Source organism: Saimiri boliviensis, chromosome 10 (genome assembly GCF_048565385.1).
Source record: "Saimiri boliviensis isolate mSaiBol1 chromosome 10, mSaiBol1.pri, whole genome shotgun sequence".
Classification (NCBI taxonomy): domain Eukaryota; kingdom Metazoa; phylum Chordata; class Mammalia; order Primates; family Cebidae; genus Saimiri; species Saimiri boliviensis.
The window spans coordinates 98,467,330-98,491,132 of NC_133458.1; the positions used below are offsets into that span (position 1 = coordinate 98,467,330).

At 38.2% G+C, this 23,803-nt stretch overlaps 1 protein-coding gene across 8 annotated transcripts in view; it reads right to left on the reverse strand.

Annotated features, from left to right (window-relative positions):
• The window catches only part of PDE1C (phosphodiesterase 1C), a 572,342-nt gene that overhangs the window by 439,462 nt on the left and 109,077 nt on the right, over window positions 1-23,803 (reverse strand). For all 8 annotated transcript variants that reach the window (XR_012512203.1, XR_012512204.1, XR_012512205.1 and 5 more), the window contains exon 3: window positions 539-710. Coding sequence is in view for 5 of the 8 variants with exons in the window: in XM_074379661.1 (XP_074235762.1) it covers window positions 539-710 (172 nt within the window). In the remaining 3 variants the exon portion in view is untranslated. The remainder of the gene's footprint in view (window positions 1-538; window positions 711-23,803) is intronic.

Sequence of the window (23,803 nt, forward strand, 5' to 3'; positions counted from 1 at the left end):
AAATAAAAGACCTTGCAGGAAGATGCAAGGCTAAACGATGAACTAGAACAGAGTAAACAGTCACCTGGGAAATAACATGAGAAAATTCTCACTTCATTTCCGTCAGGAGCAGCTCTTACATCTTTTACAACTGGAAACCTTCCCCAGCAAGAAACTCTAAAGACACAGGGCTGAATTAATTCTCAACACGTGCTTTTTCTCTACACCCTTATCTGGATGCGTCATCCTCCTTTGAAGCAAAAGACTTATTAATCCAATTCAAACTGCCAACATCAGTAAATCGTTTGCCTCAGCATTTAAATGCCAACACCAATTAAATAACAACAGTAACTTAACTACTGGTAAGATCTTCACTACATTCAGAAAATCCAGCCAGAAGTCCAGCTAGCATCAATTCCAACCCTCCTTCATCAATTCTACTTTACTCAGCTCAAAGAAATGAAGTAATTTGCTGGCCACACTGACTCTGCATCTAACTGGATTGAAACAACTCCACAAGCAAACGAGAAGGAACACATTGAGTTGCAATCCACCAAACCTGAAGGATGTCTTCACCAAGACTTCTGGGCTATCCAGCTGTGGCAATTCATCCGCTAGGATTTCCTCTGGGGGTCGAGGGTCGTGGACAATTGTTGGCCGTTGCTTCTCCTTGACATTCCCTGTAAGCCCATCGATGAGGGAGTTCCACAGACAGTTCTGTGACTTAGACCCTGAGGCGTGAGGAAAAGAGAGATGCAGGTGAATTATCCACCAGTTGACTCCATGTCCTGCCTTCCCCAAACTCAGGATCTTCCAAACCAGAGTAAGGAAATTTATATATTTCTCACCATCTCCACCAACATTAGGGAGTTGTAACCAGGAATTTTTACATTTATATGCAGAAACAGACTACCACTCTGAGTCTTTTGACTGAAAGCTAAGTATTATGGATATATCTTATCTCATTGCAGTGGCAATCAGCCCAAACTCCTGACAGAGCCACAAGTATCTATTTAGATGTTTAGTCAGCAATTGGAAATATATAAAGCACTACTATTTTAGGGAACAGTGAGGATGTCCAAACACAAGTCTCCCCTGTAAACTCAACTTGCCTGAAGCCCAAGACTCCATTCTACGGAGACACCCATACCAAAGAGGACATCAACTTTAAGTACTAGAACTCACCATCAACATGTTGATTCTTCTGCAATATCAAAACTCAGGAAAATTATATGCATGTTTATGCATGTAAAACTTCAAACATGAGATAAATGTTAAAGGTGGGCATCAAGTGGAAGAGGTGTCTACAAAAGGAGAGCCTGATCTGCCATTGATCAAGGTCAAACTCAACAGAGAAGTTGTGCTGATAGTGTGTGCCCTTGATATGATGTCATGAAAATGTCACTTTTGTTCTGTGGAATCTGTGTATTAGGCATGTTTCTAGATTCCATAAACTTCATCCTATATCTACCCTATATGCATGTACCCAACACAGCTAGTTCTGGACAAGCCGATAATATGCCAGAGTCACCTGACGTTGGCCTCTGCTTCCCTTGTTGCCTCACTCTCTCCCAGTCCCCAACTCCTCAGGGGAAGTCCTTCCAGAGGTGTGCTTTTCAAATACAAACCAGCCAATCCAGAGTCTACACCCCAACTAGCTACCTTATAGGACTTTCACACCCCTGGCCACTCTCCACTGGACCTAATCACCCTGGTCTGGTACCAGGCAACTAGGTATTAGGGAGCCCCTAGGCTCCAGCCCAGTTAAGTCATTCAAACTAGCCAATCCCAAGCCTGCTTACCCTGCTTTGCCTGTTCCTTCTTGCAGAAACCACAACAAAGATTCCTCCCTACAATGGCCCACCTCACCTCCTGATTGACACCAGTGCTTCCCCAGATGGCCCCATAACATGACGTGGAAGCCCTCTCTTGGGATCTGTAGGTAAACAAATTCTTTTTACAATGACATTTGTCTCCCTATCTGTTGACCTTACCATACCTAAACAGTAATAAAACTTATTAAAGAACCAGTCTAAAACACCCAGTCTAGTCATGGAGAAAGCATTAGATAAACCACTGGGAGATCTTGCCACAGAACGCCTGACTGGTACTCTTGACAGCAGACAAGGGTACCAAATACTGTTGAACCTCCATATCCATGGATTCCATGGATTAAAACAACTAAAGAAGAAAAATATTCAGAAAAAAAACATACATCTGTAGAGAACTTGCACAGACTTTTTTTTTTTTTGGTCATTATTCCTTAAATACTGTATAATAACTATTTACTTAGTATTTACATTGTATTAGGTATTACAAGTTATCTAGAAGTAAAGCATATGGAAGATGTGCATAAATTATACGTCAATACTACATCACTTTATATCAGGCACTTGAACCTCTGTGCATCTGAGGGAACCAAACCCCCTTGGAAACAGAGGAACTAGTGTATAAGGAAAGTCTGAGAAACTGTCACAGCCAAAAGGAGCCTAAAGACGTGATGACTAAATGTAATGTGATATTCTAGATGGGATCCTGGAACAGAAAAAGGACATCCAGTTAAAACCTAAAGAAATCTGAATACCGTATGGATGTTAGCTGCTCAGAATGTATAGATATTTGTTCATTAACTGTTACAAATGTGCCATGCTAATGTAAGAGGTTAATAACACAGGAAAGTGGGTGTAGGGTATATGAGATCTCTTTATATTATATTTGCAACTTTTCTGTAAATCTAAAGCTGTTCTGAAATAAAAATTCATAAAAATAAAAGTAAAATTTTAAAAATCATAAATAATAAACTAAATAACCTATTTTAAAAGTCAATGAGCAAAAAAAATGTTTAAGTAGAGTCTGAGGACATTACCATTACCATTAACCAATCACCATTGACTTGTGCTTGCTATGTCTTCCCAGATGAAGAAAGACTATCTTTACACAAAGACACTGTCAGGTCAAGTGAATAGGCAACCTACAGAATGGGAGAACATTTTTGCAATCTACCCATCTGGCCAAGGTCTAATATCCAGAATTTACAACAATGTTAAAACAATTTACAAGAGAAAAACAACCTCATCAAAAAGTGGGCAAATGATATCAACACTTTTAAAAAGAAGACATTTACACGGCCAACAAACATAAGAGACAAAGCTCTACACTGCTGATCATTAGACAAATGCAAATCAAACCCACAATGAGATACCACCTCATGCCAGTCAGAAGGCAATTATTACAAAATCAAGAAGCAATAGATGCTGGTGAGGCTACACAGAAATAGGAACTCGTTTACACTGTTGGTGGGAGTGTAAATTATTTCAACCATTGTGGAAGACAGTGTGGCAATCCTCAAGGATCTAGAACCAGAAATACCATTTAACTCAGCAATCCCATTACTGGGTATATACCCAAAGGAATAAAAATATTTCTACTATAAAGACATATGCACATGTATGTTTACTGTATCACTATTTACAATAGCAAAGACAGGGAGCAAACCCAAATACCCACCAATGACAGACTGGATAAAGGAAATGTGGTACATATACACCATGGAATACTATCCAGCCATAAAAAGGAATGAGATCATGTCCTTCGCAGGGACATGGATGAAGCTGGAAGCCATCCTCCTCAGCAAACTAACACAGGAGCAGCAAACCAAACACCGATGTTCTTACTCATAAGTGGGAGTTAAACAATGAGAACACAGGGAGGGGAACAACACACACCAGGCCCTGTTGAGGGGTGGAGGTTTAGGTGAGGGAACTTAGAGGATGGGTCAACAGGTGCAGCAAACCACCATGGCACACGGATACCTATGTAACAAACCTGCACATTCTGCACACGTATAGCAGAACTTAAAGTAAAATAAAAATAGAATAAAATAACAATAAACAAAAAATTTTTTTTTCCTTTTTTTATTGCATTTTAGGTTTTGGGGTACATGTGATGAACATGCAAGATTGTTGCATAGGTACACACATGGCAGTGTGCTTTGCTGCCTTCCGTCCCCTCACCTGTATCTGTCATTTCTCCCCATGCTAGCTCTTCCCACCTCCCCATCCCCCGCCCCTCCCCCATTTCCCCCCAACGGATCCCAGTGTGTAGTGCTCCCCTCCCTGTGTCCATGTGTTCTCATTGTTCAACACCCACCTATGAGCGAGAATATACGGTGTTTGATTTTCTGCTCTTGTGTCAGTTTGCTGAGAATGATGGTTTCCAGGTTCATCCATGTCCCTACAAAGGACGTGAACTCATCGTTTTTGATGGCTGCATAATATTCCATGGTGTATATGTACCACATTTTCCCTATCCAGTCTATCATCGTTGGGCATTTGGGTTGGTTCCAGGTCTTTGCTATTGTAAACAGTGCTGCAATGAACATTCGTGTGCATGTGTCCTTGTAGTAGAATGATTTATAATCCTTTTGATAGATACCCAGTAATGGGATTGCTGGGTCAAATGGGATTTCTATTTTTAGGTCCTTGAGGAATTGCCACACTGTCTTCCACAATGGTTGAATTAATTTACATTCCCACCAACAGTGTAAAAGTGTTCCTATTTCTCCACATCCTCTCCAGCATCTGTTGTTTCCCGATTTTTTAATGATCGCCATTCTAACTGGTGTGAGATGGTATCTCAATGTGGTTTTGATTTGCATTTCTCTGATGACCAGTGCTGATGAGCATTTTTTCATATGTTTGTTGGCCTCCCGTATGTCTTCTTTTGTAAAGTATCTGTTCATATCCTTTGCCCATTTTTGAATGGGCTTGTTTGTTTTTTTCTTGTAGATCTGCTTTAGTTCTTTGTAAATTCTGGATATCAGCCCCTTGTCAGATGGGTAGACTGCAAAAATTTTTTCCCATTCTGTTGGTTGCCGATTCACTCTACTGACTGCTTCTTTTGCCGTGCAGAAGCTGTGGAGTTTGATTAGGTCCCATTTGTCTATTTTGGCTTTTGTTGCCATTGCTTTTGGCGTTTTGGTCATGAAGTCCTTGCCTACACCTATGTCCTGAATGGTTTTGCCTAGATTTTCTTGTAAGGTTTTTATGGTATTAGGTCTGATGTTTAAGTCTTTAATCCATCTGGAGTTAATTTTGGTGTAAGGTGTCAGGAAGGGGTCCTGTTTCTGCTTTCTGCACATGGCTAGCCAGTTTTCCCAACACCATTTATTAAACAGGGAATCCTTTCCCCATTGCTTGTTTTTGTCAGGTTTGTCGAAGATCAGATGGTTGTGGGTGTGTTGTATTTCCTCTGAGGCCTCTGTTCTGTTCCATTGGTCTATATCTCTGTTTTGGTACCAGTACCATGCTGAATAAACAAAAATTTTTAAAAAGACTCTGCCAGGTCACTAAGCCATGCACCATGGAGTTTGTCTATGCAAAAGCCTGGCTTTTTCTAATTCACACAAAAAGTCATGAGGTATGAGGACGGGCATGAAGGAGTGAGAAGCAGCGTTAGCTAACGCACATCTTGCATGGGATAGGCAGATAGAGAATGGATTTGTGTGCACGTGGGGATACCTCCCCGAGACCTTGGCTAGCCACCTGCAGCCCACCATGGAAGAAATCACCCTGGCTTGTAGTGCCAGAAGGACAGCTCTGCCAGGAAGATCACATGGGTCCCTGAGCCTACAGCAAGGACACTCATGGGTCAGCAAACAGCTCTTTCAATGCCCATGCCATAACTGACCTCCCTTGGGGTGTCCATCCAAACTGCTTTTGTGTCTATTAGGAGAAAAATTAAAGTGGATCAGTGGCAGGAAACAGATTCCTCAAGCCCCTGAAGGACAAGACAGCTTTTTTGTTTTGTAAAGGCCCTAAACATATATCTTAATAAGATCTGGTCCTACTAACGAAGTCTGGCTCTGCATTAATGAAGATCAGTGCTATGTTAATGAAGGTCTCGTTCTGGGAGGAAGAACAAGAACAGCAGCCCGTTTTCTTACACCTGATCTAAGTGAAGACCTTACAATAAAATTCCTGCACATGCCCCTTTATTCCTTCATTTTTTTCATTCAGTAAACACATATTGAATTCCCTCAATGTGCCAGGTTTCATTCTTGGCCCTAGAAATGGAAAGATGAATGAGACTGGTTCCCAAGAGAACCCACAAACAATCACAATAAACTAGCAATGCACCATAACTGAGGGGTAAATAGTGGGCTATGGGAGCCAGAGGAGGGCTCACCCACTCTCCCTCAGGGCCCGGGGGAAAGCCACATGGAAAACATGACATCAGATGTGGTCTAAAGCATGAGCCGCTCTTCAGCAGGTAGAAACGAGGAGAAAACAATCAGTGCAGACAGCGTGTGCAGGCTCAGAGGCGTAACAAAGCAGCTCCTGAGGCTGGCGCGAAGCCACAGGGACAGTGTCCAGAGATCGGGTCAGAGGCTGGTTGGGCCATTTGCAAAGTGCCTTGAATAAAACTCCTCCAAGCAGAAAACAGAAAGAAAAAGAAAGGAAAGATTTTTGAGCTAGGTTGTGGCAACATGGCCATGTCTGTGTTTCAGAAAGGAGACTGGTGTGCTGTGGAGCAGTGACTTCTGAGGAATGGCAGGCTCATAGAAAGAGTTCCATGAATCCACAGGGTGCCATGCATTTAACTGTGGGTGAAATTACATCTTACCCATAAATATGTAACTGATGGTTAAATATATATATGGATATTACTAATAAAATTACAAATTCATCTAAAACCATCAATGCATTCATAAGAGCTTTTTCACCATTTTCTCAGTCAATGAATCAGAAGACTCATAAGACCCAAGCCACCTCTACATTAAGGGTTCCCAAATGGGAACGTGATGACACCACCAAAGTACCAACCCCCACAAAGACACACACTGATGAGTTTAAAAGAAGGCTGTGGTTGAAGAGATGAATAGGATTCACTGGACACTCACTCCCAGCTCCCTTCTCACTTGCCTTCATCTTCTAAAGAGGCTAGAAAACAATATATGGGCATACATAAGAGATATCATAGGTTCAGTTCCAGACCACTGCAATAAAGCGAATATCACAATACAATGAGTTACACAAAGTTTTTCGGTTTCCCCAATGTATATAAAAGTTACTTTTAGTCTATAATTGTGCAATAGCATTTTGTCTAAAAACACAATGTACATATCTTAATTTTAAAATGCTTTATTGCAGAAATAAAAAATGCTAACAATCATCTGAGCCTTCAGGGAGATGCAATCTTTTTGCCGATGGAGAATCTTGCCTCAGCATTGATGGCTGCTGACTGATCAGGGTGGTGTTGCTAAAGGTTGAGGTGACTAAGACAATTTCTTAAAACTCTACCATCCCTGCCCCCAGGAAGCTATGATAAGGCAGAAAAACACAAGGCAGCTGCTAACTGATTTAGGCTAGAGCCAGTCTTTGAAAAAATGATTCGTTTTCCCTAGCCCTCTTCTTCTTCTCCTCCATAAACATTACCCAAACAGTCAAAGTGTTTGAAATTGACCAAAAACTTTGAGTGTCCTGTCTAACTCACCCACCTAAATCGTCTTCACTTTTCACTATCTTGAAACTACTTCACAATACTGCAAATTGGAGAAAACTGATAGTAATGCAAATGATTCTTGTCTATAGAAATGTAAATTGTGTCCCATGGAATGCAATTAATTATGGCCCTGTAGATAATGAGTCTTGCCAGTTTCACATCCATTAAGTAAATTCATTTCAGCATACCTGATGGATTTACATATTTGCTCTTTGGATTTTCTTCTAAACTAGTTGTAACATCTTACTGGTTTCTTCATTAATGTATTTAATAAGATCTTTGACATATGTTCACTTTGTATTTGCATGAATTTTTGAAAAATTATCCTTTAACAGTATCAAAGTCCTCATGCTGCTCCCCTTTGAGAAATCTCTTATAATTAGCCTGCTTCTGAATTAACTATAGTACATTTATGTAATGGATTGCTATGCCACTAATATCCCAAAGCAAAAGATCTCTATAAGCTGATAAGGAGTAATTTCCAAGATCTATTATAAGTGAAAAGAAAACATGCATGAGACTATTGATATTATCTTTCCTCTTGGATAAAAAACAAGGGGAAATATATTTGCTCATTTTTGCAAAAAACAAAGAAGACAAGACCAGAAACCATGAAAATTACCCACAAGGGATGGGTTGTGAATAAGGAAGACAGGTTAGAGATGAAAGACTTCACATATGTATATAGTTTTTATTTTTGAGTGATGTAAATGTTTTAATATTCAAATATATAGTTAACAAAAAAATTTAAAAATCCTACAATTGAACAGAAAACAAACCTAACTGTATGTAATATTAGTAACAGAATTCTAATGGAAAATAATTAATTTAAATATTTTATGAATACAGTACCCCTACTGTACATCATTAGAGAGATCAGTTCTAAATATGCACACACACATACACACACACACACAGAGCAGAGAATCCTGAACCTCTTTGAGTAGGTTTGCTGTTGGTGCTAATTGTAAAGAAGCAATCATAAAGAAACTATACCATATATACTGTAGGACAGAGCAAATGTGCAGCCATAATGAGGGTGTTGGGAACCACAACTCTTATTTCAGGAGACAGAATATACAAACAGACAGTAGGAGAAGGTGAAGAACCCTGTTGTGTTAGATTTGAACTAGGACTATCAGTATGAACTCATGACTATATATTCAGTAGGCTCTGAAGAGATGCTTGCTGAATGAATTCATAAATGATAGACTATTTTCCAAAAAGTAAAAGTAAAACTTTAAGGCAAAAGGTGAGTAATAATAGCATTAACAATTTTAAGTAAGAAACATATCACAGGAAATACTCTAAGAAAGACAAAGAACATCGCTATGTACAGAAAAAAAAGGGGCCGTGCTCAGCCCATTCTGAATTGCCTCCAACATAAGGTCTTCACCAAGTTTCTTTCTGGAAAGTAGATTCTGAGACAACGGCTTGTGGCAAGTGTTTTTATTCTGGAAGTGAGTCTGGGAAGCAGGAGAGGAAAACAAGGAGAGGAAATCAGGGAGTAACAAGGGAAAGCCAAGACACAGGTACAAGTTGTCATCCACATTGGTGTATTCACCATGTTTCTAGCTTCTGTAAACTTGATGCTGTAACATCTGCCCTACGTGTATGCCAGACATGCCTGGATCCAAACAACCGAATAATAATATGTCTGAGTCACTGTGTCCCTGCACCTCCTCAGGCAGTAGTCCTCCTCCCAGGGGTGTACCTTTCAAATACAAACCAACTGACCCAGAGTCCGCGGCCCCAACCACCTCCCTCATACAGCTTTTGTGTTCCTAGCCACTAACCATCTGCCTTAATTACCCCAGGCCCACTGACATTACCCAACTAGCCAATCCTAAACCCGCCTACCCTGCCTCCCTCACTGCTTCCTGAAACACAGTGAGGCTCTTGCCCACAGCAGCCTGATCTCCCTCTGCCCAGTGACAAACTCTGAGATTTCCTGTATGGCCCCCATGGTATGACGTGCCCCTTCTGTTGGAATCTGTGAGTGTAACACACTATCTTTTCAATGTCAGTCACCTCCTGATCTGTTGGCCTTACTGTACTTAATAATAAACCCTATCAATATGGAAGACAGGGTACCTGGGGCTGGGTTCCATGGGGATCACAGAGGAGCTGGGGAGCATGCTCAAAATTATCCTCCTGAGGAATCAAAGAGGGAGCATTTATCCGAAGACTCTCATCCCCCATGGTCAAAGGTAACTCCATGGGGAATTAATTTCCTAGCCCTTCTGGGTCTACCCATGCATGAGTATGGGGCAATTCCCACATAATCTGGGTGGAAATTAAGAGAAAACCATGCAGCCGGAGCTTAAAAATAGGATCAAGAGGAGATGAAGCCAAGCCTGAGAGGTGCCCAGGATACAGGGTATCCACAACGCTTTTGTGTGCTAGAAAATACAGCCAGAATCCAATTTCCGACTCGTTCCTGCCTTAGAAGGATCACCATGGGCCTCTGACATGGCTCATCTCAACTCAATCTGATGTGTCTTTAGGAGTAAGTACTCTCCTCTGTGAACTCTGAGAGAGTGGAAAAGAACCCTTCCTCTGACTCTCCACAAATGTGGGCAGAAGACTCTCCAGGGGCACTGGAAAGGTCTGCTCTGACAACATGAAAAATAAAAATTCCCCTGCTCTGATTTATTTTAAGCTGATGTTGAAAGCATGAAATGTTTCTGACTAAATAGAGCCAAAAATACAAAAACAGAGTCACACAGGTCTTTCTCAATAATATCAAAAACCCCATGAGGGAAATCTTAGGTAAACTAAGCCTTCAGGGCACCAAAAATAATGCGGCTCAGGTGCAGGAGATGAGCATCTCCTTTCAACCCACTCCATCTCATCAGCTTCTCCCCACTCCCCTCCCCACCTCCTCTTTCCTCTCTCCTTTGACTTGTTCCTGACTCTCATTCAATGCCTATTACATTCTGCTTTCCTCTTACCTTCCCTCTGTCCCTGCCATAAATCCTCACCCTTTTCTTCACAGACAACTTTTCACGGACCCGTAACCCCTCCGGACTGGTTATAAATCCTCCGGGCTGGCAGCATCTGTACCACTGAGCTCATCAAGAGAGCAGGGTCTCAGATTCAGATATAGCAAACATTTGTTCAGTACTTGCTATGTGCTGGCCTTCACCTGTGTTAGCCTACTTAATCATCAGCCCTTCAAAGTAAGTATTATGGAAACTATTGAACACTGGGACCCTAAGGCTCCAAGAAATCAAATAACCTAGATTACTGGGTTAGAAAACAGATAACTTTGACCCAAAATTCTCATTCTCCCAATCCAAGGCCCTATGAGATAGATCACACTGTGTTTACTACTTCATTGCAGAGCAAATAAACATATACATAGTATAGATCACACAGAACATCCTGCATTTCTGAATAGGAAACAGGATTTGCCTTATCACAACTAGGAAGAGTCCTGACTTAGTCTCTTGCAGATAGCAGTTTGCAGCTTCCTCTAACGAAGGAAGTTCAGGCTGCAGGGGAGGGATAAATAATGCAAGGTGAATTTAACGGACTGAGAAAAGACAAGACAGTAAGAAAATGTGATAAGAATCTAAATCAGAAACAACTACAGATTCATTTTGTGGTGTGGCTAAGAATGGCATCTTGATAAACTGCTGGTAAGGGGAGTCTATGGTGATGTGGTAATCTCATTTAAATCTGGCAAGTGACTTATCAACTCAGTTATATATAAGAATACTCAAAGATTACGCTGTCAGAACGCTGAAACATTTAGAGTCCAGAGAAGCACAGGAAAAGAAGGAGTCTTAATTTTCTGTAAAGGGAAGAAAAAAACCTTACTGGAAACCTTCAATGGTTCTCAAAATATCTGTGACATGGGTTTGTAGCTTTCCACTCCTTTTAAAAAATAAACCCCTAAAATTCCCAACGAGTAGAAAGTTTGGGTCTGGGATACACAGGAATCAGGAATGAATGGAGTAAAGCCCCGATGAAAACCTTTATGCTCACTAAAACAAAACAAAAGTGATAGTACCAAAAAAGAAATACCAATATGCTTGAATTTCTTAAATCAATCACCTAGATACTGTTTTGTTATTTTCAATATAGTAACTGCTGGTTTTAGAAACTTCTCAGGAATTCTGTCTCCTGCAATGCAAAAAGATTTAAAAATTTAACTCCTTATCACACACAACAGGGATGGGGAAGAGGGCTCCCCCATCAAAATATAAGAATCAAATTTGATCTGTGCTGATACATTCTAAATTCCCAAAGGTGTTAGGATTTATTTCTGAGTTATCTTGTTAGTTTAACCTGTTTTACCAAATCCCCAGATTAGCAGTATTAGGAGGTGTGGCCTTTGGGAGGTTATTGGGTCATGAGGGCTTCATGGAAGGAGTCTGGTCCTCTTTTGTCTCTTCTACCACGTGAGAACACAGCGCTCCTCCCCTCGGAGGACACAGCAACAAGGCATTGTCTTAGAAGCAGAAATCAGGCTCTCACCAGATGCTGAACCTGCCAGCACCTTGATCTTGGATAGTCATCCTCCAGAACTGTGAGAAACAAATTTCTGTTTTTCATAAATTACCCCGTGTCAGGTATTTTATTATAGCAACACAAAGGGCATAAGACACTTGGCAGAAATAAGTGCAGAATTTTCCAAAAACATATATCTCTGGAATTTGTGTTTAAGTTAAATGCTATGTGGAGTTGTAATATAACTGGCTCTCGAGAACCATAAAAGTCTCACACACTTTCTGCTTTCTGAACGTGACATTGGAGAGAGGATATAGAAATTATGAAGAATAGACTGTGTCCCATCTTTTGTTACCTGCAAGACACAAAGTGTAGGAAAAAAATTCAACAGACTCAGAAAACAGCCATAAGTATTGAGAGGAAAACCCTAAAATTTTCAAAGAAACTTTAAGGATTGAAACTGGATGTGAAATTAAGATGTGAAACAATCTTATATAGGTCTTAAAAAGTCTACGTGACATCTGGATCATACAATAAAAACTTCTTAATAGTTAAGCCAACTGGCATTATTCCTTGTCTTTGGTTTCTATTCTAGCCTTTAGTTTCTTCTTTAAGGTAGTGTTTATCCTGAGAACAGTCTATTCCCCAATATTTGAATAAAATTGCCTGTAAAACACTTGGAATTCAAAGTTATTCAAAGTAATTATTATACAAATTTTTCAAAGTCTTTGTTATTGCTACATCCATCTTACCTATGTCTTTTGGAATATTTTCCTTTAAAATTACTATTTTGTAGAGATATTCAAATTTGTTAGCATAAATTTATATGCATCTTCTGTATTGATCTTCATCTATATACTAATATTTTTGAGTGTTTATTTGCTTATTTTCTTATCTGTCTACTTTCTAGAGCTCTTCTGTCCAGTATGATACCTATTAGTCATATGTGGCAATTTAAATTTGGAATAAAATCAAATAAAATTTAAAATCCAGTTTTTTCTTTTGGAATATTTTCCTTTAAAATTACTATTTGTAGAAATATTCAAATTTGTTAGCATAAATTTATATGCATCTTCTGTATTGATCCTCATCTATATACTCATATTTTTGAGTGTTTATTTATTTTCTTATCTGCCTACTTTCCAGAGCTCTTCTGTCCAATATGATAGCTATTAGTCATATGTGGCAATTTAAATTTGGAATAAAATCAAATAAAATTTAAAATCCAGTTTTTCAGTCTCACCAGCACATTTCAGTGTTCAATAGACACATGACTAGCAGCTGCTGTACTGCACAGCACCAACATAGAATTGTCCAACATGAAAGCAAGTTTCACTGGACCATGCTATTCTAGAGATTTGTTCATTTCATTGCCTTTTTAAAGAGGTAGTTCTTGAATTTAGAAACTCTGCTGCTTTCTCATTTCTAATTCATTTGTCTTTGCTTTTAGATTGGATATTTTCATTCCCCTACTTTCAATAGACTAGTCTTCCACTTTTTTCCCTAATTTGTTTTTTAAATCAGAGAATTTCTATCTATGGTTTTGGCTGCATGTCACCAGTTTGATATGTCAACTTCTAAGAAGACTGCAATGGCAATTTTTATTTCCCAGAAGTTGCCTATTTTGAAAATATATTTCCAATTGTTGTTTTTAGTGGTGGTGTCACTTAAACTTATCTTCTTCCTTTCTTTACCTTTTTAATTTTCTAGGTAACAATATGATCATCATATGGATTGTCATATAATGTGTAATTAATGTAATACCATTACATATAATATGACTGTAATATGGTAACATTGTAACAGTAGAGTCAAAGAGGATGTCCTATATAATCTAATCTTGATTTAATCTAATCTGATTTTGTTGTTATCTAACTTATGGGAACTTTTGTAACTATTTCGTGGGCACTACTTTAAAGAAAAGAACCATACCTAGGGTAGCACACAAGATCTATCCCATGGCTAAAATAAGGTGTAGCATTTTCTTCACTGTGGACCACATCCCTTATCAATAAAAAATTACTCATTTTGCTCTTTGCTCCTTGAATTCTGCTTTTTTTTTTTTTTTTTTTTTTTTTTTTTTTTTGAGGTGGAGTTTCACTCTTGTTACCCAGGCTGGAGTGCAATGGCGCGATCTCGGCTCACCGCAACCTCCGCCTCCTGGGTTCAGGCAATTCTCCTGCCTCAGCCTCCTGAGTAGCTGGGATTACAGGCACGCACCACCATGCCCAGCTGATTTTTTGTATTTTTAGTAGAGACGGGGTTTCACCATGTTGACCAGGATGGTCTCCATCTCTTGACCTCGTGATCCACCCACCTCGGCCTCCCAAAGTGCTGGGATTACAGGCGTGAGCCACCGTACCCGGCCTGAATTCTGCTTTTTTAGAAAATGGATCCTACCAGAGCTATCTCCTTTTTATTTCTAGTTACCTAAATCATTCTTGCCTATCACTTTGGCTTTAATTTTTCCTCTTGAAACAATATATAGCTGTAACGTAATTGGGAAACTATTTTTTTTCTTCCTTCCTTCCTTCCTTCCTTCCCTTCCTTCCCTTCCCTTCCCTGCCTTCCCCTCCTTCTCCTCCTTCCCTTCCTTCCCTCCCTCCTGTCCTTCCTGTCCTTCCTCCCTCCCTCCTTTCCTCTGTTTCAGTTTTAGAGACAGGGTCTCACTATGTCACCCAAGCTAGCCTCAAACTCCTGAGCTGAAGCAATACTCCTGCCTCAGTCTCTCAAGTAGCTGGGATTACAGGTATATGCAGCCATGCCTGGATGATAGTTACCTTTAAATTTAAAATTAAATATTCTTATATTCTTGTATTTTATCAACATCAATAACTTAATAGTATCCACTAACTCCTATCTGTTGGAAGTGATGAGATTACCTTTCCCACCTCTTTCCTTCCCTCTATTCACTTTTACTGATTTTCAGCTATTTTGCTAAATGGTTATTTTAATATTAAGAGGCTTCACTGTTAAGTATTGTGATGGTATTTCACATTATATTCTGTTTTCTAATTTTTATCCAATATTTGGACTTAAAGATACATTTACCTGGTTTTGGTGCTCAATACTTCTTTAACATAACAATTTGAATCTAGAGCAACATTGTTCAATGGAACAGATGCAAGCTACATATGTAATTTTAAATTGTCTAGTAGCTACATGTATTAAAGTGAAGACAAAAATAATTTTATCAATTCAAAGCCAACAAATCAAAAATCTGATCATTTTAACATGTAATCAATACAAAAATTATTAACGAAATTCTTATTTTCTTTTGCTTTTTCTCAAAATCCATTGTATATTTTATACCTACAGCACATCTCAATTAGGACTAGCCACATTTCAGGTGCTTAATAGCCATATTATATAGGACAGCACAGCTCTACAGAATTAATTTTGATTCATGTTTCAAATGGCTGAAGTATATCCTCAAAGAATTCTTTCCAAGAATGACATGATGGCTAACGAGATACACATGAACAACAACTTAGGTACAGATTTATTGAATTTTCATTAAATTGAAAACATTTCTCAGATGTCATATGCTATTTGTATGCTGTAGAAGAGAATTAGGAATAAAGTCTGATAAGCTTTTTTTTCTTTTCAGACACACATTTTTATCTTTGTAATTCAAAAATTTTGCTAGTATATATGAAATTGTGAGGGACTTTTCCTGAAAAACAATTCTCCCTTGAACACAGGGAGCCCTTTTAATCTGCAAACCCAGGTCTTACTTTCTTCTGTTCAGGCAAGCTGCCTTCAACTTTATCTTTGCTGCTGCTTTTCCAACTTTTGTCTCAGCATACCTATGATTTGTTTATTTACGTTGGTTCTTTCTTTTCTGATCTCCTACTATTGTTTCTCATCATTTTCAACTTTCATCATTTTCATCTATTTTCCAAGACGGTGTTTTCAAATTTGTCTTCCAACCATCAAAATTTTGTTGGTGGCATTTTTATATTTCAGCGAGAATTTTAATTCCTATGTAACATATTTTTATGTATGTCTAACTCTAAAAACACCTGTTTCTCTTATGTCTTTCTGCTCCTGTCTCACCAGGGCTACATCTCACTTCTTTGGGAAAAATATAAAGTAGGATTTGCATTTTTCTTTGGGCTTCTATATTCAGATGTCTACCTTTCTCCTAACTCTTTAGGATGGTATTCTCTTTCCCTAGTTCTTCAGATTTTATCTGAAGTTTCATTTTGGATTTAGCCCTAGTTTAATCATTCTGGAGTGCAAAAAACATCCATACAGACTTTGTTAATTTCCACAAGGCAAGGTGTGTGTGTTACTCTAGATTTTATTCACTGTCTACTCGGGCACCATCTGCTTGAGCTGTCAGCAGAAAGAATAAAAAATAAGACTAACATTTGTATTCAAACAGCTAGTTATCACAATAAGCAATGCATAACCCAAGCCTAAAGAGTTAGCAGCAGCCGGGCTTGGTGGCTCAAGCTTGTAATCCCAGCACTTTGGGAGGCCAAGGCGGGTGGATCACGAGGTCGAGAGATCGAGACCATCCTGGTCAACATGGTGAAACCCCGTCTCTACTGAAAATACAAAAAATTAGCTGGACGTGGTGGCGCATGCCAGTAATCCCAGCTACTCAGGAGGCTGAGGCAGGAGAATTGCCTGAACCCAGGAGGCGGAGGTTGCGGTGAGCCGAGATCGCGCCATTGCACTCCAGCCTGGGTAACAAGAGCGAAACTCCATCTCAAAAAAAAAAAAGAGTTAGCAGCAAGAATGGGACCCAACCTGCTTCAAAGCAGACCATTACATCTGTCCTTGGCCAACTGATATGCATAGTCCTGACATAATTTTCAAAGTCTATTTAGAAATTCATCTGGTGCAGTGGATCCCTATATAGTGAGACCATCAATTCCAAGAGGAAAGGTCTCCATTACTCTTTGTCATACATAAAAAGAATTAATCTGTTCAGCAGAGTAATGATGTACAAAAGATTAAAGGGTGACTGTTTTGAAGAACTTCAACAGCATTCATTTAGATTAATTAGAACAAAAGCTTATCTGTTAACAGTGAAATATACTTGACAAACATTTTTTTCATGGTTAGTGTAAGCTGGATACTTGAGAGTTAGAAGACAGCTTTTTTTTTTTTAATTGAGATGGAGTCTTGCTCTGTCATGCAGGATGGAGTGCAGTGGCATGATCTCTGCTTACTGCAACCTCTGCCTCCTGAGTTCAAGCAATTCTCCTGCCTCAGCCTCCCAAGTAGCTGTGATTACAGTTGCATGCCACCATGTCCAGCTAATTTTTGTAATTTTTAGTAAAGACAGGGTTTGACCATGTTGGCCAGGCTGGTCTCAAACTCCTGACCTATGATCCACCCACCTCGGCCTCTGGGATTACAGGTGTGAGCCACCATGCACAGCCAGAAGACAGCTTTTGTAAAAATAATTTCTGTAATGTATATACTTTCACTAATTCAGACACTGCCTCCCCTAAAATTAAGTGAAAATTTTTTAATGAGTAACTACCTTGAAGTATGCTAATGTCTGCAAAGCCTGCAAAAATCCAAGTCTTACCATCTGCTAGATGATTCATTTGTAAATCTGCGTACCATTCCTTTGGGAAGTTCCAGGGCTGATTTTTAACCTCATTATAAAAATTTGGTGGGAATGAATTCAGGGATATAGTACATATGAAGTGCTCTGAGCACTTGGAAGAGTGTGCCATGTTAATCTGAGGCATGTTTAAATGGGATGTGCACTGCGATCAAAAATAAAGTGTTTGAAAGTAATTGCTTGAAGATTTAGAGTTTTTATCAAGAGTTCCAGAAAAAAATAGAGGTTTTAGGGTAATATATAGATCACAAAAAATAATTTTTTCTACTTTTTGTCCAAACTAGCCTTTGCCGATAATAAAGACACTAAACTCCTACGGGAAAGAAGTGCGACTTTCTCCTTTTTATACTCCAGCACCCAAAATGTCCTTTCAAAGTTAACTTTTGTATCTAATTCTAAGATGTCTGCTTCTGAGATTATAAAAACTACATTAAAAACTTGGCTGAACATCTCATCAGCCTTGTCTTTCTTCTGTCTGCTTCAATTATATCATGCCTGGGCTTTCTTTGGTTTCTGACTCAACTGGCTTCACATCTTCATCTCCTTTCTTATTATATCGCTCTATTGGATTAGGGAACCTTGCTTCATAAAATGTACTGACCTGGAAATCAGGCAATTATGTCATGGGTTTCAAGAATTGCAGGTGCAAATTTAAGAATTTCAGTAGGGCCCCCAAGACTACACAGCTGAAGAGGGAGTTGATCATAGCTTAGTCCATAGGATAATGTTCCCTGGACTTGCACATTTCACAGCATACAAAACTGTATCTGTTCACCCTGGGCCTCAGGCCATGGCTTAGCCAAGGCCTAATGCACACCATGGCAGGAATTATAGCACCACCTTGGTCTCCCTGCCTGTCCAGGGGAGGTGTGCTAGACATAGTGCTTGGCACACTATGGGGTTGGTGCTTCACAAGTACTTGTTGGAAAGGAAGCATCACAGGAATTTGTGAATGATAAATCATGAAGTCTCATAAATTAATAATGCATCTGAATTCTGTCTAGAAAAGTAACAGAGTAGGAATCTCGAACTTCCAGGGGATGAGTGAGTTTTCCCTCCTGGTCTGGAGTTGGTACAGATCGAGAATCTTTTCATTCACTCTGCTTTCAGTACAAATAAACATTTATCGAACATCTACGATACACTGGCTGGCAAGGCAGTTTCTGCTTTCAAGGAACTCAAAATCTAGTGGGGGGAGAGCCATTAAAGAGATATTTATAATACAGTGTGAAACAAGCAATACTATAACCGTGTAGAAACATATAGATGTCAAATAGAGGAAGTGATTAATTTTGTCCTGGGGAGTCGGGCCAGGCTTTATAGAAGGGATGGTCTATGATCAGAGTTTTGAGAAATTAGTGGGTTTGTTCGGTGACCAGCAGAGGGAGAGGATTTTTCATGCAGAAGGGACAGCATATGCAAAGGCATGGAGAAGTGAAATACCATGAGAGAGCAACTAGTTAAATTTTTCTGGGGCTTAAACGGTGAATTACTGCATGACGGAAGTCAGGTTGATGTGGCATTCCAAAGGCTTTGACTTTATTCTGCAGGCCATGAGAAGTCAATGAAGATGTTTTTAAATTAAATTCTTTTAATCACTCCCTCAAGATAATTGTAAATTCCTACGCAGTAGTAAGAAATAATATGGAGATTGCATGTAATATGGAGTTCCCGCCAATGGTCACATTTTGTAAAACCATAGTACAAGATCAGAACCAGAATGTTGACATTGATGCAGTCAATTTAAAAATATTTCCATCACCACAAAGATACCTCATGTTGTCCTGTTATGACCTTACTCATTTTCCTTCCACCCTACCCCCTTTTCTAACCCCTGACAGCCATTAGTCTATTCTCCTTTATAGTTGTGTCATTTCAAGAATGTTATACAAATAGACTCACACAGTATGTAACCTTAGGGGACTGGCTTTTTTCACTCACCGCAATTCTCTGAAGATTCATCCAGGTTGTTGCATGTATCAGTAGTGTGTTTCTCTTTCTTGCTGAGTAATAGTCCAGCACAGTTTGTTTAACCATTCATCTGTTAGAACACATCTGGGTTGCTTCCAATTTTTGGCTACTATGGAAAAAGCTGCTATAAACATTCATGTAGGTTTTTGTGTTAATATAAGTCTTCATTTTTCTGGGATAAATGCCCAAGAGTGCAATTGCTGGTTGTATGGTAGTTGTATGTTTAGCTTTTCAAGATACTACCAAGTTAATTTTCAGAGTGGCTATATCACCATCCATGTATGAGTAATTCAGTTTCTCTGCAACCTCAACATTTGGAGTGATCACCATTTTTATTTTAGCTATTCTGGTAGGTGTATAGCAGTATCTCATTGTGGTTTTGATTTGCATTTCCTTTTTATGAGTTTAATTTGCATTTTCCCTTTTCATATCTTTTCATGTGTTTATTTCCCATCTGTATATTTTCTCTGATGAAATGTCTGTTCATGTTCTTTGACCATATTCAAAATGGGTTGTTTGTTTTTTACAGTTGAGTTCTGAGAATTCTTTATATATTCTAGATACAAGTCCTTTGTTGTATATGTGGTTTGTAAATATTTTCTCCCACCTTGTAGAATGTCTTTTTATCCTAACAAAATCTTTCACAGAACATCCATTTTTAATGTTGATGAAGCCCAATTTATCCATTTTTACTTTTGTAGATCATATTTTTTGGGTCAAGTCCATTTTTCCTAGTACTAAGCCCCAAAGATTTTGTTTTTTCTGTAAACTTTATAGTTTTATATTTAAGCCCACAACATATTTTGAGTTTTTTTTGCTTAATGTGTAAGACAAGTCAAGGTTCATATTTTTGTTTATAGATGTCCAATACTGAAACACGATTTGTTGAAGAAAAGGTTGTATTTCCTCCATTGAATTGCTTTTTCATCTCTGTCAAAAATCAGTTCAGCATATTTTTGTAGACTCATTTCTGGGTTTTCCATTCTATTCCATTAATTTGTAAGTCTATGCTTTCACCAATATCACTCATCCTGAGCACTGTAGTTATATATTAGGCCTTGAAATCAAGTAGATAGACTCCTCACACTTTTTTCTTCTTTTTAAAAAATGGTTTAACTGTTCTACTTCCAATGACTTTCTGTATAAATTTTAGAATACTCTTATCTATATCTATAAAAATTTTGCTGGTATCCTGATAGAAATTGTGTTAAATCTGCATATAATTATAGGGAGAATTGACATATTTGCTATGTTTCATCTTCCAATCCATGAACACAGTATGCATCTCCACTGTTTAGATGTTATTTGATTTCTTTCATGGGCACTGCACAGTTTTCAGCATACAAATCTTGTACACGTTTTGTTAGATTTGCATCTACATATTCCACCTTGTTTTGATTATAAATATAATTGTATTTTTAATTTTGGTATCTAGCATACAGGAATACAATTGATTTTCTGTTTTTCTTATATACTGTGACCTTGCTGAACTCATTTATTAGTTCTAGAAATTTTGTTAATTAGATTCCTTGGATTTTCTATGTAGATAACCATGGCATCTTCAAAGGGGACAATTTTACTTCTGTCTTTCTTAACTGTATGTTTTTTAATTTTTGTTTTCATTCTTTATTGCACCAGCTAGAGCTCTCAACCCTATGTTGAATAGGAGTGGTATAACTGAACATTCTTGCCTTGTTCTCATTTTTAGAGAAAAACATCCATTTCTTTGCCCTTAAATATAATGTTAGTTGAAGGTTTTTGTAGATGTTTCTTATCAAGTTGAAGAAGTTCCCCTAAATTATTTTTCTGAGAGTTATCATGAATGAATATTGAATGCTGTCAAATATTTTTTGTGCATCAATTGATATAAAGATGTAATTTTTCTTCTTTAGCCTGTTAAACATGGTGGATTATACTGATTGATTTTAGAATAATGAACGATATTTGCATCCATAGAATTAACTCCACTTGGTTGTGTGGTGTAGAGTTCCTTTTATATATTATTGAATTCTATTTGTGAATATTTTGTTAAAGATTTTTACATCTATATTCATGAGGTGTTGGTCTGTAATTTTCTTTTTTTTTTCTGTTTTTCTCGTTTTTTGGTATCAAGATAATGTTATCTTCACAAATGAATTGAGAAATGTTCCCTTCTCTTCTCTTTTCTAAAAAAGACTGTGTAGAATTGATGTCAGTTTTTCTTTAGAAATTTGGTAGAATATTCCAGTCGCACCATCTGGACCTAGAGATTGGGGAGGGGGCAGTTTTTTTATCACATACTAAACTTTCTTAATGTAGAGTTACATGGCTATTCAAATTATATATTTCACATTGGATGAGTTGTGGTAGTTTACGCTTTTTTTTTAAAATGGCCCATTTCATCTAAGTCATCAAATTTATCTGTGTGGTACTCTTCACAGTATTCCCTTATTGTCCTTTTGATATCTGCATGGTCTGTGGTCCCTGTTTTATTCCTGATATTCATAATTTGTGTCTTGTGTTCCATCTATTGTTGGGAGAGATGTGTTGAAGTCTCCAACTATAACTGTAGAGTTTTCTATTTCTCATTTTAGGTCTAAGAGATTCTACTTTATATATTTTGCAACTGTATCATTTGGTGCTTAAATATATAGAATTACTATTCTTCCTTGTAGGCTGATGCTTTTATTATTATATAATGTCCCTCTTTGACTCTAAATTTTCTTCATTCTGAAGTCTACGTTATTTGATGTTAATATAGCCACTACAGGTTTCCTTCAATTAATAAATATTAATGACAGCATGAGCTGTCAACCTGTCTATACAGTTATATCTGAAGTGAATTTTTAATAGCACATAGTCGGGTAATGTTTTTTAATTCACTATGCCAATCTCTGCCTTTTAATTACTATATTTAGGCTATTTAGATGTAATGTAATTATTCATACGCCAGGGCTTCGATCTGCTATTTTATTTTTGTATCCTGTTTGTCCTCTTTGTTTTTCATTTATCTAATTTATTTTTCCTGCCTTCCTGTGGCTTACTGGAATCTTTTTTAGAATTCTACTTTAATGTATCTATTGTATCTAATGTATCTCTTTGCATAATTTTCTCAGGAGTTGTACTAGGTATTTCACTATATATACATAAATAACTTATCAAAGTCTTCTGATGTTAGCACTTCAGAAGTTTAAATGTGGAAACCTTACATCCTTTACTTTCTCCTATTTGATATAATTGTACTAAATATTTCCTCTACATACATTTAGAACAATATCAAATAGTGCTAAAATTTTTGCTTCGACCATCAAACATAACTTAGGAAACTCACAAGGAGAAGGAAATCTTATTGGATTTAGCCACATTGTTGCTTACTGTGTTCTTTCTTCCTTCCTGATGTCCCAACGTTCTTTCTCTTATTGTTTTGTTGTTGTACGTTTAAAAGAATATCTAAAGAAAGTTCTCTAAAGTAGGCCTGCTGTCAACAAATTCTCTTAGTTTTCCTTCATTTTATAATGTCTTTATTTTCCCTTCATTTCTGAGGAATGTTTTTGCTGATTAGAGGAGATTCTAGGCTGACAGTTCTACCCTTTTACCACTTGAAAAATATTGTATCTCCATGGCTTCTGATGAGAAATCTGCTCTCATTCAAATTGTATTTTCCCTGTAAGTAAGTTGTCTCTTTTCTCTGGTTGTTTTCAAGATTTCTCTTGAGATTTTAGAAGTTTATTATGAGGCTGGGTTCAGTGGCTCATGCCTATAATCTCAGCACTTTGGGAGGTCAAGGCAGAAGGATTGCTTGCGCCCAGGAGTTCAAAACCAGCCTGAGCAACATAGTGAGACCCTGCCTCAAATTTTTAAAAAGAAAATAATAGTAATAATAGTAAATATTGGCATGGGTTTTTTCAGGTTTATCCTGTTTGAACTGACTTTCTCCGGCACAGATCAAGCAGAGGAAGAAGGTGCCAGATAGGTAAAAGTTCAATTTCTGTATTGGGTTTCCATCGTTCCATTGACACCTGAGGAACAATGTAGCTTTGTTATTGCTTGGAAGGGGTGAGAGTTTCAGCGCCCCACATGATCTCTACTGACACTGTATATGAAATGACCTCATTGCCATTGTACAGTACTACGGTCCTGATTCTCCTCTAGGCCTCCCCTGACCCTCAACCTAGCAGAGAGGAAGAGAGATGCTTGGTTACTGTCAGTTAGAAGTGGCAGTCAAAGTTCCCCACATATTCTTCACTGATATGATGATGGGCAGAAGGCTGGTTTAGATCAAAGGGCCAGCTCCCTTTTTTAACTTTACCTAATGCCACCCCA